Source organism: Lissotriton vulgaris, chromosome 2_2 (genome assembly GCF_964263255.1).
Source record: "Lissotriton vulgaris chromosome 2_2, aLisVul1.2, whole genome shotgun sequence".
Taxonomy (NCBI): Eukaryota; Metazoa; Chordata; class Amphibia; order Caudata; family Salamandridae; genus Lissotriton; species Lissotriton vulgaris.
Window position 1 is genome coordinate 224,345,023 of NC_141688.1, and position 19,643 is coordinate 224,364,665.

General features: G+C 42.5%; 1 protein-coding gene and 1 long non-coding RNA gene across 3 annotated transcripts in view; both read left to right on the forward strand.

Moving 5' to 3' along the window:
- NTPCR (nucleoside-triphosphatase, cancer-related) overlaps positions 1–5,802 on the forward strand; it is a 376,293-nt gene extending 370,491 nt beyond the window's left edge. Inside the window, exon 5 of one of the 2 annotated variants that reach the window (XM_086959590.1) lies at positions 4,882–5,802. In XM_086959590.1, coding sequence (XP_086815716.1) covers positions 4,882–4,950 — 69 coding nt within the window. In that variant the 3' untranslated portion in view covers positions 4,951–5,802. The remainder of the gene's footprint in view (positions 1–4,881) is intronic. The other variant, XM_086959588.1, reaches the window with a different exon arrangement.
- A 5,112-nt stretch (positions 5,803–10,914) lies between these two features.
- LOC147729272 (uncharacterized) lies at positions 10,915–17,529 on the forward strand. The gene is made up of 2 exons (XR_015309187.1): positions 10,915–12,382; positions 12,720–17,529. It is a non-coding gene; the product is annotated as an uncharacterized LOC147729272 (long non-coding RNA).
- The last annotated feature ends 2,114 nt before the right edge of the window (positions 17,530–19,643 follow it).

Here is a 19,643-nt window from a genome sequence, read left to right on the forward strand (position 1 = left end):
ACAACATCAGGCTGGAGAGCAACCACCTTGCCTTCAGAAAGCAACTGAAGACACTTCTATTCCATTGAGTGTCCATGGTCAGCCCGCTGGTCTTGGCGCTGGTATGCCTCAGGGTAGCCATGCGCTCTATAAAAGCGTATTCATTCATTCATTCATTCACTGTGCCTATATGCTGTTGGATTGAAGTGACTTTTTTTTTTTGCTGCATAGACACGTACTGGACTTTTGATTTTTTTCTCACTGATACATTTTTCTTGGTTTTGAGGTTTTCTTCACACCATGGCCACCGATGTTTTGAGACATTTCTTAATTAGTAATTCGGATTTTTACTCCCAATTTTGCTTGGCATCATTTCTGAACTTGGCTCGGTCTCATTCGAACTTGAACTCTGCTTTCTGCAAATATTGCCCCTTTATTGTGCGTTCTCCGATCAAGGGAGGGTGTAGTGTGGGCTAGGCCTGGTTTGCACACATATTATGTTAGCATGGCTTATTAGATGTTAAAATGCCATTTTACCTTTGGCTGCTTTTGCACACGATTCTGCATATAGTTGTTTTTGTAAGTTAAGCTACCCGAATGTCTTCACATGAGAAAGGCTTGTTTTCAACATCTCTAGACTTGCATCGTAACTCTAGGCTGCATAGTAAGTGCTGAAGCCGTCAAGATTATCATAACATGGTAGTTTTGTTCGCACTGATCGGCTAACATTTTCTTCGACACAACAAATGGCAGCTGCGAGCAAACTGAGATTCTGGCGCCTTTATTATTACACAGTCGCCATGATTTCAGGCACTTGGAAGATTTTCCGTTTCCAGGGATGCAGAGAGCTTTTGCTGATCCTGATGTGGTATACTCTTGCTGAGCGAAGAGGTAATGCAGTCCCCAGTTCAAGCCTAAGAGACCTTCTTTAGTTCATAATACATAGTTCCTATATAGGGAGGGTGTTATAAGTAGGAACTATACAACCTGTTTTCACCATCATTGTAATATGATTTCTCCCTTTGTATTTTATGGAATTGTAACAATGCTGAACATATTATTTCTAATCAAAAGTCTGCTTATGTTGGCAAAGATACTGCACCTGAGAGCACATCGTTAAAATAAATATTTTAACCTTAACCGTATCTCTTATTTACTCCTGTTGTGGACTGGTATGAGAGTATAACGAAAGAGTGTTCTCCCTTCCCACTATTCCTGAGTTTTTCCTAAGTCGCATGTTGTAGGTTGTCTAATCATTGGTTACTTTGCTATAGGACGAAGAGCTAATGTGAAACGGATGCTAGCTGTTTGGGGTTTTCTAGGTACTGAGGTGAGTTTCTGGTACACCACAATTCACTGATGTTCTGGGTCTCTGTGCCCAGTACTGTGTAAGAGCAGGATCCTTGCAACTTACGAGTTACGTGGGAGCACTTATGGTGTTGTCTCTTATAGATGAAGAGAATATACATAAAAATAGGAGTGGGGGAGTTTGTGGAAGATTAAAAATACCTGTCCAGTAGGAAAAAAATATATTTGTTACTCTAGCTGGTACGGTTAAAAAATGGGGGAAAGAATGTAAAAGTAAAAAATATATGCATACAGAACTATATTATGTTATATCATTGTGTTAGCAAGTAAGTGAAACCAAACTATACCTAGAAGACTGAACAGAGGGTGCTCTGAGACAGCAGTAATCTGCTTTTTAAGCTGTGTTTTTTTAGGGATTTTGCACTCGTTTTTGGCTATGGGACTGAGTAAAGTTTTGTACAAACAGTATTGTTAGAGGGCAAATTTGTTAGGCCCTTACCTTCAGAACTCCAAAGAGTGGATTGAGCCTGTCCGTTTCCTAGGAGATTCTGAATTGAGAGCCTTTCAGCCCCGTGGGCAGCAGCCACAGCTTGCTGATTGGCTACCTAGCAGCCAAGCAATCCCGAGCCCTCCTCTCAACCTTCCCAGGCCCTAAAGGGCTTGTTGGGTGAACCTTAAAACATTCACCTCTATATTGTGAGCTGCAGTTTCCCTGTGCCAAAGATTGCAGTGAACCAAGGAACATTAGGTGATAAAGAGGCAGACTTGTGGTTTCTCTTTCCTGAAATTTAAAAAGCGATTTTCCTCTACCCGTGATTATGTCATTTTCACCTGTTTTGTTAGAAATTTGTGGTTTTAACTTGCATGTGATGGTTTTATTTTTCCTATTGAATTGTGGACTTTGCAGTCCAACATCTGTTGTTTTTTTTCTATTGCCCGTAACTACCTGATTATCCCTCCTAGCTTCTCCCTTGCTCTGTACTCCCATTTTGTGTTAGTAAGTGAGTGAAAGCAGATTGCCCCCATTCCCACTTACCAAGAAACATATTATACATTAGAGACTAAACAGCGGGTGCCTTGAGACAACAGTAGTCTGCTGTTAGCTGTTTAAGCTGTGTTTTTTAAGGATTGTGCACTTGTTTGTTGCCTAGGAGAGTGAGTAAAGTTTTGTACAAACAGTATTGTTAGAGAGCAAAGTTTGTTAGGCCTTTACCTGTAGAACTCCAAAGTCTAGGTTGAGCCTTTCTGTCTCCCATGAGATTCTGAATTGAGGAGCACCTTCGAGCTTCCTGGGCAGCAGCCTAAACTTACTGGTTGGCTCCCTAACTTCCAAGCAATCCTGAACCCTCCTCTCACTCTTGCCCAGGCCCCTTAAGGGTTTGTTGGGTGAACCCCAAAACATTCACCTTCATTTTGTGAGCTGCAATTTCACTGTGCCCAAGATTGCAGTGAACCAAGGACCAGAAGGTGTTAGGAAGGCTGTGCTGTCTCTTTCCTGAAATTTAGAAAGCGATTTTCCTCTACCCGTGATTGCATCATTTTCAGCTGTTTTACTTGTGAACTTTTATGAAGAAACATTGTCATAATTGGAATGGTCAGGTGTCACAATAGACAATATGATTGGTACATCAGCTCAATGTGGCTAAAAGATACGGTGGCCATTGTAGGTTGGGGTAAATCCTATTGACTTCTGTGAAACTTTTTGTTTTTTCACTAGTGACATAAGAGCCATGAGAGAGGCTGCCCTACTGTCCTCATTCTCACTACTTTCACTGTGCGGAAACCGCTGCCTGGAAGGCTATTGTGCAAAGCACATGCACAGGCGGGTCCTCCGCTATGGCGAGGAGCTACACCCTACTACTGAAAGGCAGCAGATTAATAATAAAATGATAAAAAACTATTTTATTATCATTTTATTTGTAGCTTTCTGTGACATTGTATTAGGCTTGCTTCACATAGAACCATTGAATGAGGCTTGCTTCACATAGAACCACCATGAAGATCCAAATTGTACATTCTATGTAGAATGTCCACTTAAGAATGTCTGTGATTGATTCCATTTGAATCAGATATTTGCTGTTGATGGCCGAGGTGATTAAACCTTACCTCCCTCATACTACTTCATGTTCCTGTATCGTTATTTCGTATTGAAGACACCACATTTTCTTGGTGAGTGTGTATCTTCACCTCAACATCCAGTGTTTAATGCCATTCCCTTGTGTAGAGATTAAAAAAGAAAATCCTCCTCCAGCGGCTGTACTTTCTTAAGAAGAGAAGTTCTTTCTTCTGCAGCGGCTGTTCTACGAGTCCGGCATCTTGTGTTTCAGGACTTCGTATCGTAAATCACATGGTGAGGAGGTTAGAGGGGGGGTGAGCCCTGACACGCATTTGCGCTACACTGAAATCTGAAAATCATGGCCGATTCACGTTGCGTTCAAGAAGAAATTAAATGTTGCGCTTGCACTGTTACGTACATGCACCATTTTAAGAAGTTGGGAAGCAGTCTTTGGAGGTTTGACGTGAGTCGTCACGCACGGCATCCATTTTGTGCTGTTGGGAAGGATTACATTTTATCTATAACCTTTGCGACAAACTTTGCTGTTGATGGCTGAGGTGATTAAACCTTACCTGCCTCATACTACTTCATGTTCCTGTCTAATTATTTCGTATTGAAGACGCCACACTTTTCACAAAGTCTGCTGAGTCGAGTGCAGGGTGGTGCCATCCTCTCTATCATAGCGTCCTCAGCTAGGTAGGAGATGGAGTGGTAGGCGCACTCTAAGTGCATGTCTGTTTGGCGGGCTGTCTTAGGCCGACCAAATAGACATGCTCAATGAGCATTTCTCCACATGGCTGTGTTGCACAGCCAAGTGTAGAACCAGCGAAGGCTCCCAGTCCCTAATGGACCGCCATTGCAGCCCGCTCAGGCCAGTCACAAGGCTGCTCTCATCTGAGAGCAGGCTTGTGGTTGGTTGGGGATAAGAGCAAAGAAGCATTGAGTTTGCGGGAGCAGAGGAGCACCGAGGCGGCGGGCGGCAGCAGGTAAGTTCTTTTATGTTTCTCCTTTTATTACCCCCCTCTCCACCAAATGTTATTGGCTGTAGCAGCTACTGAGCACATGAATAGTGACCAGAGAGGGCCTTGTTTTCCTCTCTGTGCATGCCCTTGCTGATACTGTAGTTGACAGTAATAGGACAAATGCTGTCACTCATACAGTGTCACATTGCAACCAATTAATAGAAGTCCTATGGGCTAAACCAAAATGCGGCTGCCATTGACAGCTGACCTATGAGCTATGGCCATCAATATGTATGCTACTGTGTGGGTTGATATAAATTGTGTATAACAAATCAAAGAGCCAATGCTGAAGAAGGTTGAACAAAAACACCTACCTATTTATGTAATATGAGGTATTATTCTTTATTGCATCAATTCTGGATAGACAACTAATAGTTTATCTAGCCCATACCTAAAAAAAAACACTTTGTTAAAATATAAGTAGGTCAGTTATAAGAAATGCGTTGCAGATGGAATGCTCAGCACTGAATTAGTGTTTCTCTTGGATGATTTTCTTTATTTCTTCTTCATCTACAGGTTACGAAGGAAAACAGGAACGATCTTTTGCAAGAAATAGTAACCACAATCAAACACTGCGGGGAGTAGGAGCAGCAGAAATATGGGAAACACTTGTTCATGCCTGGTGTTTGGTTCTTCACTTTATTTTGTTGGATTGAGGATCAAAGTCTGACATTTTATAGACCTTATTTCATGTAACTTGTTGAAATTCTTTTCCCCAGATAAGCATTCCTAAACTAGGTTTGCTTTTAAAACTGATGTATTTGGTGGGTCAGTTATGAAATACATCATTTTTTTTTATTGCTGAGTGATTTATTTGAATATTCAATTCATAGATTTGAAAGCTTTCGCAAAAAAGTTCTTTGATATTTTAAGTTGCATGAAAGCACAAATGCAAGTAATTCAAGTAAATACATGTGTGTGGAGGTATTTAACTTTAACAAGTAGAGAAACACACAGTGTTGACTGTTAAGACAGCTGTATAGGTTTTTGTTATAATTTCTTAATTGGTTTTTTGCAGTATATGCACAAGGTTTACAGCATTGTGACTTTAGTTGGCAGTAACACAACATCATTGTTTTGGCCCAAACATTAATGCAGAAAACAAGTTGTCATCTGGAGCGTACGACAGGCACATTCAATCAAATGACTTTATTCGATCTTAAACATGAAGATCATAAAAGTGCACATAAAATACATTGTTCACATGTTAAAATTATAATGCATCACCATCAAATTTCAATAAAAATACAAAATGGAAAACAGATAGGAACCGTGTTAAAACATTATTCAAAACATTGATTGAAACATGGAGAATTCATACTGGAGCTCATAAAAGGTTTAATGCAATACTGGGAAAAACTCATTTGTGGACAGCAAACATTGTGCCGTATGAAGTGCTAAACAGTGCCACGTACTATTAAAATATAATCTATCAACTCATTAATCTTCTTCTTTTTGATAAAACCATACATAGATATGATGCATCACATAAGTTTACATATGGGTTTGGGAGCATTTGGAGGAAAGATAAGGCTGGGCGATATTGTGCAAATTTATATTTTAAAAACAGTGGGCGAATATACACTTTCCATGCACAAGAAAAACATTTACAGAAAAAGATAAAATGAAGTTTAGATTGGATAGATGTGCCATCTCGGGGACAGGCACATTCATAGATTGTTTCCGGGACATTCTTGGCAGTTGAGGAAGAAATGAGGAATAACTGGAGTAAAAACAACAACAGCATGCTGTCCAAAATAAATACATCCAAAAAATGATAAACCACTAATAGGGCGATATCATAGCATTAAATATATTTGGAAGATGAATACTACACAATAAGTGCACCTATGATAGTGCATTAGCACCTCAGCGGTGTGATTATGCCATAGCACAAGAATGAAAAATTTCTTAGCATTCGTAAAGCAAAGTTCTAATTCTATTAAGGACACAGTTTACGCGACACTTCCTTAATTTTATTAAAAAGTAGCCATTTATAAAACATAGCTCTTCATTTCCCATAATTAATAGGGAAAAGAAGAAGGAATACAGTGCCCAATCTGATCATCGAGTGTCCCCTCTTGAGCCTCCGTCTGCCTACGCTCAGCCTGTTTCTTCCTGAGGCCAAGGCGGAATGGAAATTTTCACTCCGGTTTGGACGATTCCCATCCTGCAAGAAATAATGAATCAAGATTAGGTCATTAGGATCACCAGAGGTGAACTACAATCCACCACAAAGTGTAATAATACATAAAACCTCCATAAGATAGGATACTGTCTTCATAGGGAAACCAGAATACATGTTCTTTGATTCAAAACTTCTTTACTTACATCCAAGCGTATGAATCCTGCATCACCGGGAGCGCACTGATCCAAGAGCAGAGGGTAGGCTAAACCTGGTCTTTGTGTCCCTAATAGGATTGCAACTTTCCTTTATGAATTCTAGGACATATTTTGTTCTGTGTCATGCCCCAGAGGTGAGGATTATGCCAGCTTTGACCAGAGATGCAATGGAGGGAACTGACTGGAAATAGAACCTCTTAAAGGTCGAATCCGCAAACCAGTCTGCCGTATTCATGATATCCTCCAAGTGAGCCCCAAGGGTGAATACTTTCAGAGCCATATCCCCTCTGGTAGAATGGTCTCCGAACACTTTAGTGTTGATCCCTGCTTCCTGCATGGCCCATCAAACCCATCGTGCGATTGTCGGGGATTAGACCACCCTACGTGGTCTGCAAAGGGCAATGAGTAACTGCTGTTCCCCATGGGGCCGCAATGCCTCAGTCATGGTTTAATATGCCTTGCCACAAAGAACAATACACAACTTTGGGGAGTCCGAAAAAGCCAGGTATGAAATTAGTCTAGAATTTTAGTTTTTGCGATGGTACACATGAAAGGAGGCTCCATTCAGACTAAATGTCCATCCTGTAATGTACAGGCCATGGCGTCTGACACCCTTCTGCAAGAAACTAAACATAACAGCATGGTCAACTTTGCAGACAACTGTTTTCAAGAAAGCTACTGGTTATGCATCCAGGAGATGAAAAGATGGAGCACCATGTTAACATCCTAGAGGACTGAATATCTCGGCTCTTGAGGGAGGAACAATCTGATACCCCTGACCATGAGCATGACCAGATGAAAATGCAGACCGAAAGGTATTGATTGGTCTATAGGCCATCCCTTCTGCCACTAAAGAGGCCAAAACATTTAAGAAGTGGACAGTATATGTTCCTACGGGATCCATTTCCATTGCTTGCACCAACCCAACCCAACCACCAAGACCAAGCTGACTTGCAACTGTTTGATTGTACCCTCCGCCCAGGCTCAGGAGAGGTGGTCCGTATCATTACGTGAAAGATCTGGAACTTGCCATCATGACCTGTAATCCTCCACACCAAGCGAAGGGAGCCATTTTTCAGCAGCAGGTGGGGATCCCCGGAAGGATCCCTGAGGAGACACTGATCTTGGGGTAGACGGATTGTAAGCTCCCAAGTAAGTTCCACCAGAACCGAAACCAAACTTGCCAATTACATATCGGGGACACTACCACCAGGTCCGCCTGTTTACAACAGGGTCTGTACCGTGAGTCTCATTATCATGGCAAAGGGAGGGTAGGCATATCCTATCTCCCCAGCCCAATGCTGGAATAATACGTCAGCCGCTATTGCCCCGGTATCCGATGTCCAAATGAAGTACCGGGGAAGCTCATGATCCAGACAGGATGCAAAAAGGTCTATCGTAAAAGGTCCCCACTGATCCAAAAGAGCATGGAACACTCTTGGTAGTGGTTTCCACAAGCTTGTTTCCTTGAGATGTCATGACTGCCAATCCGCTACTTCGATGGCAGAGCCCGGGAGATGTTCCACCACTACTGACATATGGTGGTTGAGACACTATTCCCAGAAACTTTTTGCAAGATCCGACAGAGCTCTTGAAAGCTATTTTGTCCATCTTGAAGAGCACACAGATTTGGGCTTGTTCCCGGGTGCAATACTTCACCTCGAAGGAACCCACCAACGGTTCTAGCCAGTTTGTATGCAGGGTTTGCTCTGTTGTGGACCATCCAACCCAGTGCCACTGGCGTCACACTCTGTCACCAGATCCTGTTGGGAACTGAGGATCGCGCGCCCATTCCATAGTTCCATGTGTGTGAGCCACCACAGCAGCTCGTCCTTGGCATTGTCCGAGGAGAACGAGTTGAGAGTACATCAGGCCACAATGCAGATGCAATACCTTCAGGTGTGGCATACCCCTGAAGTGAAGGGGACCAGGAAAAAATGCCTAAATAGAGGATGACAGGAAGCCGACTACCCTGGAGATCTGCCGTGGAGATGTAGTAGGTTTTTCAAACGTCCTGCGCTCTTCGCTGCTTAATTTGTCAATTTTTCTGGACAGAAGACTCAGGGTGGTGTCCACCAAGTTGATCACAAAGCCCAGAAAGATCAGTGATTGAGAAGTAGGTGTCACTGAGAGGCTGAAATAAATTCACTGCTGTGCGGAGGTGCACAGTCACAGTTTGCGGGCATTGCACCATGGGGTGCATGTCGTTCAAGTGAACGATCATGCGGATCCCGGATGCTTACAGATATTCGGCCACTGGTTTAAGCACCATGGTGAACACCATGAAACAGATGATGACTCAAAGAAGAGGGAGTTTACCTCAAAGGTTTGAGCTCCCCATTGGAATTGCTGGGACCGACGATGTGATGGGAAGATTGGGATCATGAAGCAAGTGTCCTTCAGATCCAGACATACCAGCTATTCGTTGGGCCTGAAAAGGTCTTGGTGGAAATGAATGCCCTTCATCTTGAAATGGTGGAAAACCAGTCATTTGTTGAATTCTTAGAGGTTGATCACTGGGCTTTGACCTCCATTTCGCTTCTCTATGAGGAATAAGTTGCTTAATAAGCCTGAGGAATGGAACGTGGATATGGCTCCTTTGGATAGAATTTGTAAATGCCTCTCTTCTACCTTGCCCCTGTGGTCTCTCTCCTTCCTTTCTTCCCATGTCCCCTCTCCATCAACTTTCTCACATGTTTTCTCTCTCCCTTTCTCCCTCACACTTTCCCCATTCCCAATCGCCCCTTTTTTCTCCTCCTCCACTCTCCTCTACCCTACGTCCCACGCTCTCCCGCCCACATTGGTGCCCGCGTTTCACGGTCTTCTCTCCTCTTGCCGGTGCTGAGACGGGTCTGTAGTTCTCCACGCCCCGTCTTTGCCCCAATGCTGGGAGCAGAGGTATGAATCCAGCAGAATTCCTCCGACCCCCACAATCCCCTCTTCCTCAACCACAGCCTAATGCATCGTAGCCGGCTCGATGACCGGGACTCCGCTAATTCCGGTAGGGACCTCCCCGGGGACCAGCGGCATCACCCTGGCAACTAACTCCCGGTCGCCCTGCTCTGACCTCTCTGCTCCCAGAGCGCACCCTTTGCCTGCCAGGGTAAGAAAGGTCAAGCAACCTCATTTTCATTCTTAAGAAATGTCCTGGGCTGACCAGTTGCAGTAATTAATATAAGGGAGGCGGGAGTCAGCGGGATGACCACATGGCCACCTGGTGAAAAGTGTTGGACTTTCGGGTTTCAAACGTGCTCGCCAGAAACGTGGTGAGGTTTTCTAACAAGCATGTGCAATGCAATAGGTCTCGCATGTACGCGAGTTTATGCTATTAGCATTGTAAATGATAATACCTTTTATTTGTTTTAAAAACGAAAACAAAAATAAAAGATGTTGTTATTTGCAATGTTAAAAATGCATGGCTAAACTTATAAGGTCCCAAATGCGAGAACTATTGTCTATGCCAATGCTTGTTCTTTTTTTGATCCATTTCACAGGGAAGCCACTAAATGAACGAAGGAAAGAGAGGTTGTGAACCGTTTCTTCAAGTCACGGTTTTCAGTTAGTGAGGAGCAAGACAGAAAGAGAGGGCATAAAATGAAGAGGGGGGGGCAGCTACCAGCACAGAAAAGAAGAGGACATTGTCCGTGTCTTCTCTCGGCAGTATTGAAGAGACAGAGTCCTTTTCCTTTTCTGCCCGTCCCCAAACATCTACGAAAGCAAGCGGAGCCTTATCTGAATGCCATTGCTATTTCTAAAGTCCTGGGACACAGTTTTGAAAAGAAAAAGTAGGGGAACGGAATCTTTTTAATAAAAGAAGTAGGGGCATGCCGTACCCTTCCGATCCCGCCCACTTCGACCACTGCCTAAGTATGATAGAGTAACCATATCCCTGTTACAGGTACTCGCGGGCTTCCATTCACCCTGATTTGCTATTTTCGTTTGTAAATGAAAGATGTCACCAGGCTCAGTATACTTGCTTTTCAGTCTGACATTTTTTCCAGGGAAGCGATCAATCTGCATAGGTCCCAATACCATTAAATGTTCTCCTTAATATTGGTTAGATTGTTTAGAATGGTAATTAAACATAAATAATTTGTAGTCGGTCTTACTGCGTTAAGCCTTTATATAAACACACTGATGTTTGATGGGTAAATATAAAATTGCTGTCACTGGGACTACGCTACTTTATACCAGTTAAACACATTAGCAGTGTAGTTAATAACATGATCATATTTACTTCAAATGTATTTCCTCAAAACAAACTACTACATCTCCACATATGCTCATTGTTGGAATTAGAATGTCATCTGTATGATGTACAAGTGTGTTCCCCTGCCCTGAGTGCCCTGCTGCATGTCTCTGGTATTCTGAGTATTTATTTTCGCAATGGCGTCATGCTAATCTGGCATGAATGTTGAGAAATGTGCTTGTTCCTGACATCAGTAGGTCCTGGACTTGTCCTTTGACCTGGAGGCGTGCACCAAGCGTACTTTCATTGACTGACAATGGACTGTTGTCCCTTCTATTGCTTTATCACAGAGCGGTGGTGGCAGCATACCAGGTTTTGAGACGCATGCGGGATCGATTTTGAATGTCCCTAGTCTGAGCTTTGCACAAGTTGGAAGTAAGGATTGTTTTCCCAGACAGTGGAAGTGTATAGCTCACTTTCCTAAAGCAAAAGGGCGGTGACCTCAACACTGATTTGATGGGACTGGGGACAGTGCTCCTTTAACTATTCACATGGATCTTTTACTTAGCCAGAAGCTCCTGATCAGTCTTCCTGCATCCATTTAGTTTATGGAAAGTGTGAGGGGTGGGAATGCATACTCTGTTGTGAGGAAAAGGGGTGAGTGGTGGGAAGGCAGACTGTTGTGAGGAAACATTGAGGTGAAATCTGCCCTTTTTGTCTTCCTATGATTATTCCTTCGATTTGATTGACCCCTGCCTTGTGCAGCAACCTCACACTTCCTTCTCACCCTCTTATGCGCCCTGAAAGCTTGAGAATACCCTTCTGTGAGAAGAATCATTCTACACCCAGGCTGTGGCTAGTGTGCAACCTGGAAAGATGCTTGGAAGGAGAACCTTCCTAAACCCGTTGTACAATATCAGACAAGTGGATACTTATTTAGTGTCTGGTTTTAGTATATAAAAGAGGGATTCCACTTGTTCCCATTCCAAGTTTTCTATAGCTAAGAGGACAGTACTCTGAAGAGTACTTGTAGGGCTAATAGTCAGTGTCCCATCACAAGGTCTGTATCTCTTGCAAGAAGAGCTTTATACATGTACTGAAGCACCTAGAAGCCAAGCTACCTGTTTAGAGAGGGAAGGAGCCAGCTAAACCTGCAGGAAGAGTGAGGTGCAGCGCACCGCCAGTGTCTCTGGGGAACCCAGAAGAGAGGCTATAGGAAATTGATCTGCTAGATCCCAGCAGGCCTGCATTTTCCCCATGCCAGTACCTGATGAGAACCTTTACTCCGTAGAAGCAGTTGTTGAGGTCATTCGGAGCTGTATTTGTATGTCTGAATTGGGCTGGGTGAAGCTAGACTGCCAGCTGAAGATCGACCTGTGTGTGACAGGCTTGCTTCAGTTGTGACTGGCCTGTGTGTGACCGCAACTACCATATGCGGTGACTGGGCAGTGCTTGGCCACAGCTGACCAGAAAGAATCAGACTGTGTGTGATTGCAACTACCAAGTGTGGTGACCAGTCTTGGCATGACCAAAACTGTCCAGAAGAAACAATTGACTATCCGGTGTGGCCTGTCTGTGTGAGGTCTGCAGCTGCTTGTTGTACCCAGCCTGTGAGGGCTGCAACTATCGAAGACATGAATAGCCACAAGAGGCTGCACCTGCTGAGAGCCACCTTCTCCTGTTGGGTCCCCAGCAAGGCCCTCCTGACACTGGTATGGCTCCGTTGATGTGACCTTGAAGTCACACACCATTGGCCCAGGTGGTATTACGTCAAGCCTAGAATGCTGTTTCCACTCCTACGGCCTCAGGAACCAGGGAGGAGCACTTCCTTTGCAGCCACAGCATTTAAGATGGGGTCAGAGAAGAGATCCCGGCTGGTGCCTCCTAATGGTGAGTGTGTGTGGGCACATCTGACAGCTGGGTGGTGAGGCTGACCTACCGGCTCAGTTTTGACTGCCACATAATAACTGCAGGAATGAGACTGAGTGCAATTATTTGGTGTGATTTAAAAACTGCACCTGGGCCTAATTTGCACTGCTACTGTATACCATATTGAAGGGGGACCACCCACCTCTGGGATGGCGCCTGAACCTGGAGGTATCGGGTAGGAAGTGGAAAGAGGTGCAGCACTGCCTGAATAGTGCCAGAGACACTTAATTTTTTATGTCAATAAATAGTATGTATTAAAGTACTTTTCTTTCTTGTAAAGAGATGTGTAGTCATGTAGTGTAGTTCCTATATTCCCAATAGTCTCATTGGAATATTATATCCTATAGATATGACGTAGGACTTATGTTTACTAGGTCTCTATCGTATATATTAGACTTAATTGTGAGTGCCAGCAAGCTCAGAGGTCACTAGAAACGTTCTCGAATAAACAAGAAGGGATTAGTTTCTGACAACCGCATAAACATGACAACTTTGTTTCCCCAAGATAAAACTGATCATCAGAGTCATGGAAACAATAGATAGATATTTCACTTAGTCAATCATGCATGCTTCGTTTCACCAGAGGTGCAGAGAAAATAGACGGGCGTTTTCAATAAAAAGAATTTATTGAACAGTCTTCTTTCTCAAGCATAAGAAGTGAACTGCTACAATTGTAAAACTGGTTGCAAACTATAATGCATACAGTAGAAAGAGTAGAATAAAATAATACTGTAAGAGCATTGTATGGTTCCTAAACCATAACGAAATACATACATAAATAACGGAAGCTAAAAGTACTCAACTGGTGCTTCTAAAATACGCCTACCTTGATGTACCTAACCTAAGCTTAGTACGAGGGATGAAGTAAGTGAGTTGTAGAATAAATATATTATTCTTTTGCCAAGAATCTGTCCAAGATTTCTCTCAGGGTCTAATCAGCTCCGTACCTTAATTTGGATTGAGGAAGGTCAGGCTCAGGACTCGATTTCCCAACAACCAGCAAGGGTAGCTTGGAAACACTGGAGCTGGATTTCTCGGCAGGAGAAAAGACAGCGTCTCTCTCAGTGCGTCTGCTGGAGGGTCGGCTTCCATCGGCTCTTGCAGTAGCAGGATGCGTCGGGCACGTAGATAGTCAAACTGCTCCAAACGACTGTGTGTTTGCGAAGGCAAATGTGGGCATATTTATACCCTGAAGTTGCAGAGTTTGATGTAAAGGTGGAGATAATAACATCATAAAAGAGTCTCAGTTCTTTGAAAACTCCATGAGTTCTTGGATAAGTCAATTCTCGAGCAAGTGGTAGTCCCTAGCTGCTGGAGCAGAGTTTCCCAAGAAATCGTTGTAGATTTTCAGAACTAGTAGAAGTAGCCCTGCCGTTTTTGGACTGCATGAGCTATGACTAAATATGGTTATGTTTCTTATGCCTATATAAGGACATAGTGATTTATACCTATATAAGGGCATAAATCGGGAAAATTACAATAGGGTCCTAAAATGTCCCACAACACCAACTCCACGTTATCATGATCATCTAAGTTCAAGCACTAAAACATATAATCCAGAGCATGTGTTTAACAATCCCACCCAAAAATACATGAAATGCATTTAAAAAATGGTTGTGCTCAAAAAGAGTATTTGTACAGTACGCATTTGAAAGCAATGACTTCATTTGTAAGCATATGATATGATAATGGTAATGCTAACCGAATGAGTCACGAAATTTACATTCATGAAATGGCTCTAAATACAGAAAAAAGGTCGAGACCATCCCATAGCAGAATATACAAACTGTTTTGGCTTTGGTATGTGTATTAGGTCAATATTATTCCTAGGAAGTAGTCAAGGAATTCTTGTTCTCTAAGAATAGTTCTACTTTAAGCAGATTGCATTATGCCAAAGTTTATTTTGTTTTTGGAAAAAGTCAAATCAAATCGTAGAAAAATATAGTTCCAAAGTTAGTAGTTTTTGTTTTGAAAAAGTGAAGGTCGAATTTCAGAGTTAAAAGGACGCTGTGTGCTAACTTCAGAAGTTATTCTCGGTGTCAGGAGAAAACATTGTCATCAAGGCTGGCAAAGAAATCCTCTACCACAGTAGATGAAAGTTCAACCACTTCATTAAGAAGGTCAATTGTACACAGATGTGAGGCATCGACGTCAGCGTCAGTCGCATTAGCAATGTTCATAGCAGATGGTACCTGTGTGCCTGTTGGTCCCCGTATCTCACCTCCAGTTGGATTTGCCAGTGAGATCTCAATGAATGCCGTCATCAGGATTGGTAGCCGTTGGGGGCAACACAACACATGAGCCGTTACCGTACCCAGTAATGCGTCAACATCTGTTGGCATTGCTGATGGTAGTGTTAGACAGATATCTTAACACGCATTCCTCTCCACAAAGCAGGCATCAGGTAGAACGTAGAGCAGGCAAGATGCAATCTTGTCAGATTGGTCTGAATGACAGGAGCCATGTGGTATTCAGTTCTCTCAAACGAGCCAAGCCAAAAATCTGTGTTATTCTGTCACGATACCGCATTCTCCATGGTGACTTGGGTATCGCTGGTGGCTGGACTTGCCATAACGGAGCAGGAGGAATAAAAATAGTATTCCTGCTACGAGTCCCAAGATGAGAGGCAGGCCGCCGAACACCGAGTGTACGGAGTTAGGAAAAATGCCCAGACTGCTTTAAAGGGTGCTAATAGTCCTGAACAAATCGCCTTAAATACATGTACAATACCACATGTTATCAGACATGTTTCAGATACGACCTAACATTTCTGCAAAATGTATTGGGCATTTTTTTGATAATAATGCATGTATCTCTGCCGAAGTCCTAGCAACTTGCAGATCAAACGTCTCTCTGGACGAGGTCAGTGGCACAGTTTTTTGTAAAAGAATAGCTTTCATTCTGCTTAAAGTATCAATTCGTATAGAAGAGATGTTCAGTGAAGACCATAGTGGCGACTCCCTGTCTGTCTTAGATTTAGGAGACAATACTTGCATACAACAAGTGACCCTGGCTGACACACTTACGAGATATGCTGTCCCTGGTATCATGCCACAACAGCTATGATCATTCAGCATTATGTTGCTTCCATTGGAAAGCTCTGGGTGAGACAAGGAAGGCAGGGCTGTTCCTCAAGCTACTGAATGTACGTGTCACGCTGGTGTTTTAGGATGTTGTAGGGTGTTTTAGGATGTTGGCATCTATTTTGTTGGATGTAATGCCCTCACACACCCTTTCAGGTGTCATGCTTCATCATCTGGGCGGCTCCTCGTTGGGTCGGCAGGGCAATACCCAATGGGCGACACCTTAAAGAGGGGCTCTTTGGCGGAGATCTTCTATCCAACTGCCGTCAGGTTAAGTACGGGTGTGGGGCCAGAATAGCGTAGACGTGTTTTGTGGGTTAAAATAAAGCTAGGAGTACCAGGATCAAGTTTATTCTGGGGGTCCCCAGCTTTAATTAAAAGTTATAAGACTAACCGGCACTCACTGGAATATTATGTTTCCAATTGTGAGTCTCGGTTCAGTTTGTGCTCCGATTGGTCGACATGTTTCTCGCGTGTGTACAATGACTGGCGATTCTTCAGGACCTTAATAAAGAAGTATCTTGGGGGAGCAACTGTCTACGTCAGTGTGATCTACCTATGTATCTGATGTTAAATATATATACAAATGAATTCTCTACAAGGTGTAGTGTTCCATGTATTTTAACTGCTTTACAGTGAATGAATGACACCAGCCAAACTATCATATACTTTACTGAAAGTGCAGAGGTAAGAGACCAATGCTCCCGCCCTGCAGTGTGTTTGGTTACTTGTGGTTATACAACTAAGTAAGCAAAGGTCTCCATTATGTTTTTCAGCACCATTCTGAGGTCCTGAAGAGAGTTCCCTTTCATAAGGAACTCGAAACGCGTCGACCATCATCGTATTAGGCCAATCATTTTAAAAATTCAAAATAAACTGTTTAAATATGCAGTTATGTAGATGGCCTATTATCTAAAAGTATAAATATGTCCCTCTAAATGTATCATTTGAATATAGAAAAGATTTTTAGGTATTTTTGATTGCTCCTCCCTTTTTTCTTTTCTTTCTCCTGAACAGTTTCCCTTGATGCTTGAAAAATTGTATATATGAGTATGAATGTAGACACATGAGTGAATGAATGCTTCAATTTAGTGGCATTAGTGAATGCAAACCCTTCTAGGTTTGATTACTTTCCCTGTTCTTCTTCCTCTCCTGTATTCATTTTTGAATATCAAAGACTAAGTTGATGTTAAATAAAAAAGTGTTTTTTGAGTACTAATTTAAAATAAATGGATTGATTCAAAAGAATAAGTCTTTCGAAGAACTAGTTTGAGTCTGTTCTTCATGACCTAAGTTTGACTTAAGTGAATTGCAGTATTGGCAATTGTTGTTCTTAATGTGGACAATTGAGCATAAAAGACCGCAGAATAAATTTGTTTAGTATTTGTCAACATACCTTTTATGCCTGTCCTATTAACGTTTTTGAAGTAAAAGCTATCTGGGTTTGTGACATTAAAACCATTAGAATATGGAAATATTTTATAGAATGTTTTAGAACTACCTTTTGGATGTGTCGGACAATGTTCCCATTGATTATAAGTAAAAACATTTCTGGGGTTTGCAGATTTATGCAAATAATGATGACCAAAATGATTAAAACAATACATTTCTTCATAACTTTATGAACCTTCCAAGAATTCATGTTTTGCAAATTTTGCTGACATTTCTAAGTCTGCCATCATGTTGTTAACAGTTTCAAAGTCCCAATCATCAGAAAATGTACTAGGTGAAACAAAATCACTCAAGGAAACCATAAATTGATGTGGAATTTTCAGCAGCTCGACAGGGCCAAAGATGTAATAATCAGTTCTATCCCATGCTATTCCACCACGTAGTGGAACCGCTGTGATGTTCACTGATGACAGTGCTCATTGTTCACGATGAGATAATTTGTGACGTTTCAGGAGCAAGTTGATGTTCTTACTTGCTGTGTCCATTTTTAGGTGTTTTCCATCTATCAGCTTTCCCAAACTTAAAACAAGAATGAGCCATAGCAGGAGATATAGTACACCTAACCCAATCCAAAATTCTACCCATGGTGAAACCAGATATGTTTTTGCAAGCTCTTGACCAAGTTCCGTTAATTGTTCCTTGAAGGTTTTGTTTGTTTGCGCTGTTTCAGGTTCACTGGGCTCCTCAGAAAAGGTATCGAAGTTGATGAAATAGCCAGAGGCAGTTATGTCAATTGTTAGTATTGCATCAGAATTATTTGAAATCGCTGGAGCTGCTTGTTCCCTTGACATATTCGTATAGTCAGATGCTACATCATTGTAGACAGGAGTTTCTTGACAAACTGCTATTTGGATTTCATGAGGCACAAGTTCCATGGCTTTGTTGCACAGTCCTTCTTTTTTCACTGCAGAATATTCAAAGATGATGAGTCTTTCAGTTTGTACCTCTTGGATAGTAGCAAGATTTGGTCGTCTACTACATCTTGGGAGTCCACTAGGCCTACTACTTATTATCGGCCACATGATTTGGTTTTACCAGGTCAATTGATACAGTCCGGTTCTCCTTTCTTCCAGCAAGGGGTGGCAGTAACACTGTTCTTGATCCGTGGACTTCTAGTACAGGTACTGGTTTTCTGTAAGAAGGTCCAAATTCCTTCTTGTCCGCTATTTTTTCTTTGACCAGATCCCCAATCTTTGGAATCCAGACAGGTCTTGCTGGGACAGGTGGTTTTTCTTCAGTGGTCGTTGGCTTGTCGCTGGTGTTGCTTAGACTTGTTTCATTTAAGTCCTGTAAAACTGCCAAACGATCTATGATATCAAAGGGTTTTTGTACCACCACTGAGGTATGATGATTGAGGTCTTCAACCAACATTCTAGTACCAAAAAGGATTTCATATGGAGTGATTCCACCCAGAGAATTTTTTGGCAGGTTATTAATACTACGTTGGGCACTTATTAGATATTTGACCCACCCATCACCCGAACCTAATACCCTTGCTGTTATAGATTGCTTTATGTCACAGTTTTTTCTCTCCACAACCGAATTTCCCTCCGGATGGAATGGACTCGAAAATCGCAATGCAACGCCCAGATTGGCCATAGCCTCCTTGTAAGCTTTGGAGCTAAACGCAGGACCTGGTCAGAATGTAGCGTGCCAATTGGGAAACATCCTTTACGACGAAACTTTTACCACGCAGTGGCTTTACAACGCAGGTTTTTCAACGCAAGTCATTACAACGAATGGCCCTGGGGGGCGCTCTCGGATAGGTAATAGTTTAATTTACTATCCAACACCTTCTCTACTATCCACGGGGACTGGAGTTGGAATAGTAAATTAAACTATTCACTATCCAGCACCCTCCAACGCAAGTCGTTATAACGACTTGCGTTGAAAAACCTGCGTTGTAAAAGCATGCGTGGAAAAAGCATGCGTTGTAACAAAGTACATCCGAACCAATTGCGTATGTGCCGATAAAGACTCGCAAATCTTTTATTTATTTATTTATAACATTTGTAAAGCGCGAACGAAGGCCCTTGGGCATCTCGGCGCTGAAGTTACTGCAGTGTTTAACCAACAAGGGGGGCTGAGGTTCATTGATTAAAAAGCCAGGTCTTAAGTTGCTTGCGGAAATACCAAAGGGAGGTGCTGGTTTTAATTGAGTGTGGCAATGTGTTCCACAATTTCGGTGCGGCTACAAGAAATCTTCTGTCACCTCATGTGACAGATTTGGTTTGGGGGACCACCAGTTCATGTGAGCTGGATGAGCGTAACGTTCTGGATGG